Source organism: Pundamilia nyererei, unplaced genomic scaffold (assembly GCF_000239375.1).
Source record: "Pundamilia nyererei isolate P.nyererei 1_Seehausen unplaced genomic scaffold, PunNye1.0 scaffold00018, whole genome shotgun sequence".
NCBI classification, from domain to species: domain Eukaryota; kingdom Metazoa; phylum Chordata; class Actinopteri; order Cichliformes; family Cichlidae; genus Pundamilia; species Pundamilia nyererei.
The window spans coordinates 5280333-5287745 of NW_005187419.1; the positions used below are offsets into that span (position 1 = coordinate 5280333).

Consider the following 7413-nt stretch of genomic DNA (forward strand, 5'->3'; position numbering starts at 1 on the left):
CCCCGCACCCCCCAGAAAAAGATAAACAAACTAACTGTTGTGCATTTCATGACGAGGGCTGACCGGCCGCTCACCAGACACTCTGCCTAAGTGTCCTAGTCATCTTCTCAGATAACACCTCTCACACCCAGGCCTCAAGATGATGTGCGAGGTGATGCCCACCATCTCGGAGGACGGGCGCGGTGGAGGTGGAGGTGGCTCGTCTTCCCCGGCAGGGGGCGGAGGAGGAGGGATGGGTGGCGGAATGGGAAGCATTGGGGGCTACGGCAGCCGGGACCCGCGCGGTGGCGGCGGCGGTGGAGGCGGAGGCGATGAAGGAGGAAGCACAGGAAACCTGGAGTCGCTGATGGTGAACATGTTGACGGAGAGGGAGAGGCTGCTGGAGAGCCTGAGGGAGACGCAGGACAGTCTGGGGACGGCGCATCTACGCCTACGAGAGCTCGGCCACGAGAAGGAGTCCCTCCAGAGGCAGCTTTCCATCGCGCTGCCACAGGTACAGAGGGCGAGGCGAGGGGTCAGGGGGTTCAGGAGGATTGAAAAAGACACATCACTATCTTAACACACACACACATATGTCTCATTTCTCTTCTTTAGCTGTCTTCTCCCTGAACATAAGAGGGCTTAAAGTGAAGTAGTTCACATTTCTGCTTCTCAAGGTCAGCTTGAAGGTGTGAGTGAAGGAGGGTCATGTAATGTAACAATATTCTGTGCAACAGGCCCAATCGTGGCCCTGTACACACTCTAAGCCACAGGCAGAAGTGTACACGTGTCCCAAATGATAGTTTTTACTCTGCAAACAGCAGTTCATGTGAAAATGTGAGTAGAATCTGCAGCCTGGTTGTTTCACAGTGTGGGTTTGGTAGCTAAATGCAATGCATCATCACCACAAATGCAATATTTACATCATTCTCTCCCACATTTTTGTTGCTCACAGTGCTGTGGACACTGAAGGCCATCCTGCAGTAACATACAGGGATACACCGTACAACATGCACGGGGAGGAAAAGGATACAGTTAGCAGGATAATGACTGGATTAATTGCAGTTGTCTATTTACGGGAACTTCATATTTTGTAGATTTATCAGAGCAGGGAAAAAAACGTTATGTGGTTCTTTATTGTTATAACATAATTTACAAGTGTGCTGATTGACACATGGCTGTGAATTGAAGGTGAAGTGTTCCTTTAATGTGGTGGGGATCAAGCTGTGGGGCAGGGTCCACTGTTGGGTATCAGAGTCACTGCATGTAACAGGGAAAATATGGAGCGAAACTAAGCTGAAAATAATTGGACTCTAAACCAACCGAGAGTCTGCGGAGCTTCATTTCAACCTGAATTCTTCTTGTAATGTTTATTATTGAGAAATAGTACGAAAACTGCAGCTTTAATTTAGATGTTTGTTACAAAAGAACAGGAATACTTGGCTTTTTTGGGCAAATAGTTAATAACGGTGATATAATGATTCGCATAATAGTCGATCATAATAATATTATAGTCATAACAATAATATCATAATATATATAGAAAATATTAAATAAGATATAATGCCAATCAGTCAAATTCATCTTTAATTATATCTATAATTATAACAGCTGTGGGCCTTATTTTACTAAGTAATTAAGCTCAAAATGCAAGTGCACAAAGCTGGGTCTGCTACCATAACTATATGAATGCATACAAAAAGAACAAATACACACGTATTTATGATATTATATATACGCATTACTGACACTGTATTGATGAATATTCTTTAAAAAACACATCACAGGTATCTCCAGAGTTAAATGCACACAGGTTGTAACAAAAAAATGTATAATAAGCACTTAAATAAACAAAGACGAGACATTTATGCCTCATACACCCAAGATATTGATGTATTGTGAATATGCATTTAAATACTTAGTAAACATCGTAGTACAGGAGATCTGAAAAAGTCACAAAGCTACTTACATGTATAAAACATCAATGGCATGATGAAAAGCTGTAGGTGGAATTATAAGTAGAAGTGCTGTTTTTGAAGTGCTGTAAAAGTAAAAATATTGTGAGTAGAGCATTTCCTTCATCAGATGTTCTCATAGTGAAAATGGTTCCTTGTTGAATTATTGATACGTGAACCTATAAGCAGGATTTCAATGTGGGAGATGGTCCAGGTGGTGCTGAGTTGGGCTCCTTTGGGGGCGTTTAAACTACAGCAACGTGGATAAAGATCGGTTTGGGTGTATGTGAATCAGCTGAAAAAAACAAACACTTCTCAGGCTGAAAATGAATCAGCAGAAAATCTGAGGATTTTTTTTTAATGAAAAATCGCTGATAGAGTAAAAAAGTCTAGTTACAAATTCAAACATATGTTTTCTTAATCTCCCATGATAGAAAACTGAATAGTGTGGAATTTGTGATGGTTAATTTGACATAATAGGATATTTTTAATAATATATACTGATAACATTCAAAGTAAGTCATAAGTTGATTATTAAAGTAGACACATGTTTATTGAACAGTCATAACAGACTTAATGCTGAAATCAGACTGTAATGTTTTCAGCGTGAGACTCTATTTTCTATGCATCATCACAATCTTATAGACTATAACATTTTTTTTCTGGATAGTAATCAAGTACCAAATTAGAAATAGTCGAGTAAAGTACCTAAAACTTAAATATCAACAATTCAAATTTTAATAAAAACAGGTAAATAAATAAATACTACTGTAATACTAAACAATATTTTCTTACACCCGGACGTCAGGAACAACAGGTGTAACTGACAGAGCAATTAAGGGCTCGCTGCCACATCCTAACACATACACTGCTTTATCATCTTTTTTTACTTTGAATGGACCTTCAGAAAAAACAAAACAGACATTACATTGGACTCTAAGACTTTAATCTTATAATTGTGACTTTAAACTCACCACAAAGTCATTACTGAGGGCATTAATCAAGTGAGAAGTGGAGTCATTTTCCCTTAGGCTTTCATACACTCCGGCTCTTTTTGCAGCCAGTGATGTTGCCCTCTGCTGGCCATTAGGAAGAAAGCATTTAAGGCGCTTGAGCACCACTTTTCAGACACTGAGGCTACATCTATCTTAGATGGAGAGATGTTTTTCCATCTCACTTCTGTTTAGATTAGGTTACATTTTGGTTCTTAAAAAAAAGGATCTTAAAAATACCTCAAAAACAGCACAAAGTCTTAAACGACCTTCTGGGCTTTTCAAATGTGATGCTAATATGTCTGTGGCACAGACTGGTCCTACCTGAAGCCCGGGGATGATGGCGCAGTGTTTCATTTGCCCCTGTAGCTCAGAAGCCATTATTATCCCACATCCCATGCCCGAGAGCTAATCATGTTGTAATTCCACTCAACATAGAAGAGCTCCGTCTCTATTTTCAGGCAGGAGTCATTGTTGGATGCCTCGGGCTGCAGTGTTGTCTCCCTCATTGTTAGTACCTATTTCTCTCTCTCTTGCCATGTCTGAAATATCAAAAATGGAATAACAGACGTAGCGGTGCTGCACGTTCTACCAGAGAATGAGTGGACATTAAAGGGCCGTGTTCCCTCACTGAGAGGAGATCAATATGGTGCACACATCTGCAGAAGCACACAGATAGAGGAACACATGGACGACTGTGGCACATTCTACTGTAGATGAGTTCACCGAGTTTATCTGTGTGTGTGTGTAGACGTTGCCAGGAGAGGGAAAACAGGAGAGAGGGATGGAGTGAGCGACAGCACGGCTTGGAAAGAGAGAGGAAGAGAAAAAAAACCTGGTGATATGAAACTCACAGAGACTAACAAATCAAGTCCATTTGCATATTGCTGCATGCTAATGAGGTCTGGAGTGTGTTTTAGATGGTGTGTATCATGACGGGGGAAGACTGACATGGATGAAGGTGGGATTTAGTGGTAAAAAAATCATGTCAGTCATGACGCTAAGAGATTTCCATCATCTACCTGACCGAAGTGATGCAAAGTGTCTTGTTACGGGGGTCTGTTTCACACCATCCTTTACACCAATTAATCCCAAAATTATAAAATCCTTTGGGCCCAGAACGTGCCATCTGTACACAGTAATTTCCTCCCTCGTCCTTCCTCTTCCATCTTTTCAAATAAGCCTCTTTCTTTTACTTGTTCCTCTGATCCTCCTCTATTTCAGCCCAGTGAGCACATCAGCTCAGAGGCTTGTTACAGACTGTACACGCTGTACTTTATAAATGCGTTTTTGGCTGATAGAGAGTGTGAGGTAAGGCGCCTATTTGCTGCCGTGTGGGTAAACTGATCACTCTTAGCACGGAGCAAAGATAACAGCAGCCAGCGCGCATGCATCAGTACGCTTTACTGGCCCGTTTGCATAAGCATTTTCTTTCCAAAACACACATGCTTTGGTGCACACGTGCTCAGGGATGGTCATGTGCTCTGCATCATGTGTGCATCACGCCACGGTCACACACGAGAGGACAATCAGAGCATGGGCGGGCGCTTATGGTACACATTGTGTGCATGGTCGCGGGTGTGAGATTGCAGAAGCAAAAACACAACCTCAGCTGCTGAGAGCTGAAGTCGGCCTGAGCGAGCTGAGAATGTCACCCTCTCTGTTGATTTGTTGCCATAGATTTTGATTGTAACTATTATGTGGCTGACCTCACAAAATATACATAATTGGAGTAAATTACACAAAATCACAACATTTCAGTTGGACCGCTGTCAGTTGGAAAAAGACAGACTGGGCTGGCCTAATTTACTCTCATGCTTGTTTAACCTCCAGGTTTTAATGATGGGAGATAGCGGTCCATGCTTATTGTGCAATTAAACCAATTTCAGGTGCAACGCCTGCAATAAAACCAGTGGTTAGATTTTATATCAAGGTCTGGACTCCATGAGCGCTGCGGTAGACATGGCAAAGACCGTACTGTAAGTGAGTCGTTTCCTTTTTCGGCCGCAGTGTAGCCGCTTTTCTGTGCAAGTATGCGTTGATTTAATGTGCTGGAATTCTTTGAGGCCAATGAGCTTTGAGCTTGTTAATGAAATCAAGATCTGTCAAATGGTTTGCTGTGTTTAATTGCACTGTAGGTTAACGGTAAAGATTGGCCGTAAAAGCCTCCTGTTGGCTTTTACTGCTGCGCGTTTCGCTTTCTCTGGGATAGACGGCCAAAGCTGGAGAAGGTAACATACTCCTATAACGATGAAATAAAGGAGTTTGGTCGGAAAAAATTTGCGGTCATTGAAATTATTTGCTTGTTTTGCCTCCACTTTGTTGACATTTATACTTATCATAAGAGGGTAAAATCCACTGAAAGGCACCATTAGAAATTAAATGCAGCATAAACATACCAACTTACAACCTTCCCTCCTCTCCTGAGGTTTAAGTGTGAAAGTCTGAAGCACATTTAATTAAAGTATGAACGTACTTGGCATCATGTCTGTGAGCTTATCTGGTATCGACTTATAATGAGTAAATCTGTTTAGTGGGTTTGACCTGATTGACATGACATGTCACGATCATATCAGTTTTTCTACTGGCCCAAAGATAACATGGGAGGGAGTAATGGACACATATATGCTGGTTTGCTGATGTAAAAGGTGCCTTTTGTCCTAAACATACACTTTGATGATTCAGAATATTGTGACCGCTTGGTTATGAGCCACAGATGCCACTTTGAAGACTGGTTAGCTTCAATTTTTCCTTGGAAAAAAATGGCACTAAACTTCACAGCATGGAGTCTTTTTTTTAGCTTTCATGTTTGTTTTTTAATTATTATTAATTTGGAAAACTGGCCAAAGTTAGAGGAGGTAACCCCATGCTGAGATCGTTCCAATCTAGTTAATCCAAAGTCTGGCAAGTTATTTGGTGGTTTCACATGCTCTCAGCCAATACTGAGTCAGCAGACAATAAAAAAAATCAATCAAAGGAGAATTTTTGGTCTACACCTTCTGTGCCAAGAAGTCATGAAAAAAGCTTTGATGATAGCATGCATTGACCATAGCGTTCTTTCAATATGCTTTTAAACATCGGAGCATTTATTTCTGCCCAGAGTTGCATTAATTTTTCACCAAGGTCTTGTATTGATGCTGGATGAGTCGGACTGCTGTGGAAAATCTTCTCCAGCGTATCCCAAAGATTCTCAGTGGGTTTAAGGCCAATCCATGTGCGAACATGATGCCTGACGCTTCCAGAACCTCTCTTTCACAGTCTGAGTCTGATAAATCCTGCCATTGTTATCTTGGAATATCTCTGTGCCATCAGGGAAGAGAATTGATGGAATAACCTGCTCGATTGCTATATTCACGTAGTCAGCTGACCTCATTTTTTTGGCCAGATAACTTTGCTAAATAATAATGCATACTTTATTGAGCACCGAGGGGAAATTACTCTCTCTGCATTTCACCCTTTCACTCAGTGAAGCAGTGGGCAGCTGCAAATCAGGTGCCCAGGGAGCAGTGTGTAGGGACAGCCCCTTGCTCAGGGGTATTGCAGGGTAGCCATTCAGTGGATTTGAACCCTCAACCTTCCAATCATGGGGTGACCACGCTACCTACTGAGCTATCCCTGCCTTGCATAGAGACCTGACTAAGCAACCCTAGATTATAACAGAGCCCCCCACAGGCTTGTACAGTAGGCACTAAGTGGGATTGGTGCATTACTTCATATGATGCATCAATCAGGAAAATCTGGACTCTGTCTGATATTTATGCACCTGAGCAAACTGAAGCATTTTTTAAATAAGCCTCACTGATGAGTGGTTTTCTGAAAGTAACTAGAAAAACATTTTTCCATTAATATGAGGTATGCTGTCAAATATATACACCAAATATACAATCAGGAATACAGAAATTAATGTGAAAATAACTGAAATAAAACAAATGTACCATACCATACCAGCTTCATATATAAAGCACTTTAACATAAAACCAGGGTTCACAAAGTGCTGTGCATATACAAATAGCATAAGCAAAGTAAAATAAAATTATTACTAAATAAATAAGATAAAATAAAACATGTTAAAACAAATTGAGTCTAAAATAAATATGTTTTAGAACAAGTTTTAAGAGATTTCAAAACAAATAAAAGGACTTTAAAAACTATCCTAAAATGTACAGGTAGCTTGATGGCAATAAAAACAAACTAATGAAAACAAAAATGATCCATTTACATCACACTTTCTAAATGAATTTGTGACTATCATCAATTTTCATATTGTTTTGCTGCATTTCATGATTTATTTATTAATTAAATCATTTATTTATTCCTGTATATGTTTTTGATGAAGGCAGTTTTGATTGCATATAGATTGGGGTCAAAATTAAAGCAAATAAAGGGACTCCAAAATGTAACAAAATGAGTTTGTTCAGTAAATTCTGTAAATTTAAACTATATGTATAGTTTAAAATTTGTACATATCTATATATATATCTATATAT

The 7413-nt window shown here is 40.2% G+C and overlaps 1 protein-coding gene across 2 annotated transcripts in view; it reads left to right on the plus strand.

Annotated features, from left to right (window-relative positions):
* The window catches only part of ppfia3 (PTPRF interacting protein alpha 3), a 33772-nt gene that overhangs the window by 1449 nt on the left and 24910 nt on the right, over positions 1-7413 (plus strand). The window contains exon 2 of one of the 2 annotated variants that reach the window (XM_005726279.2): positions 132-493. In XM_005726279.2, coding sequence (XP_005726336.1) covers positions 140-493 — 354 coding nt within the window. In that variant the 5' untranslated portion in view covers positions 132-139. Of the gene's footprint in view, positions 1-10; positions 494-7413 lie in introns of those variants that run through there. The other variant, XM_013909091.1, reaches the window with a different exon arrangement.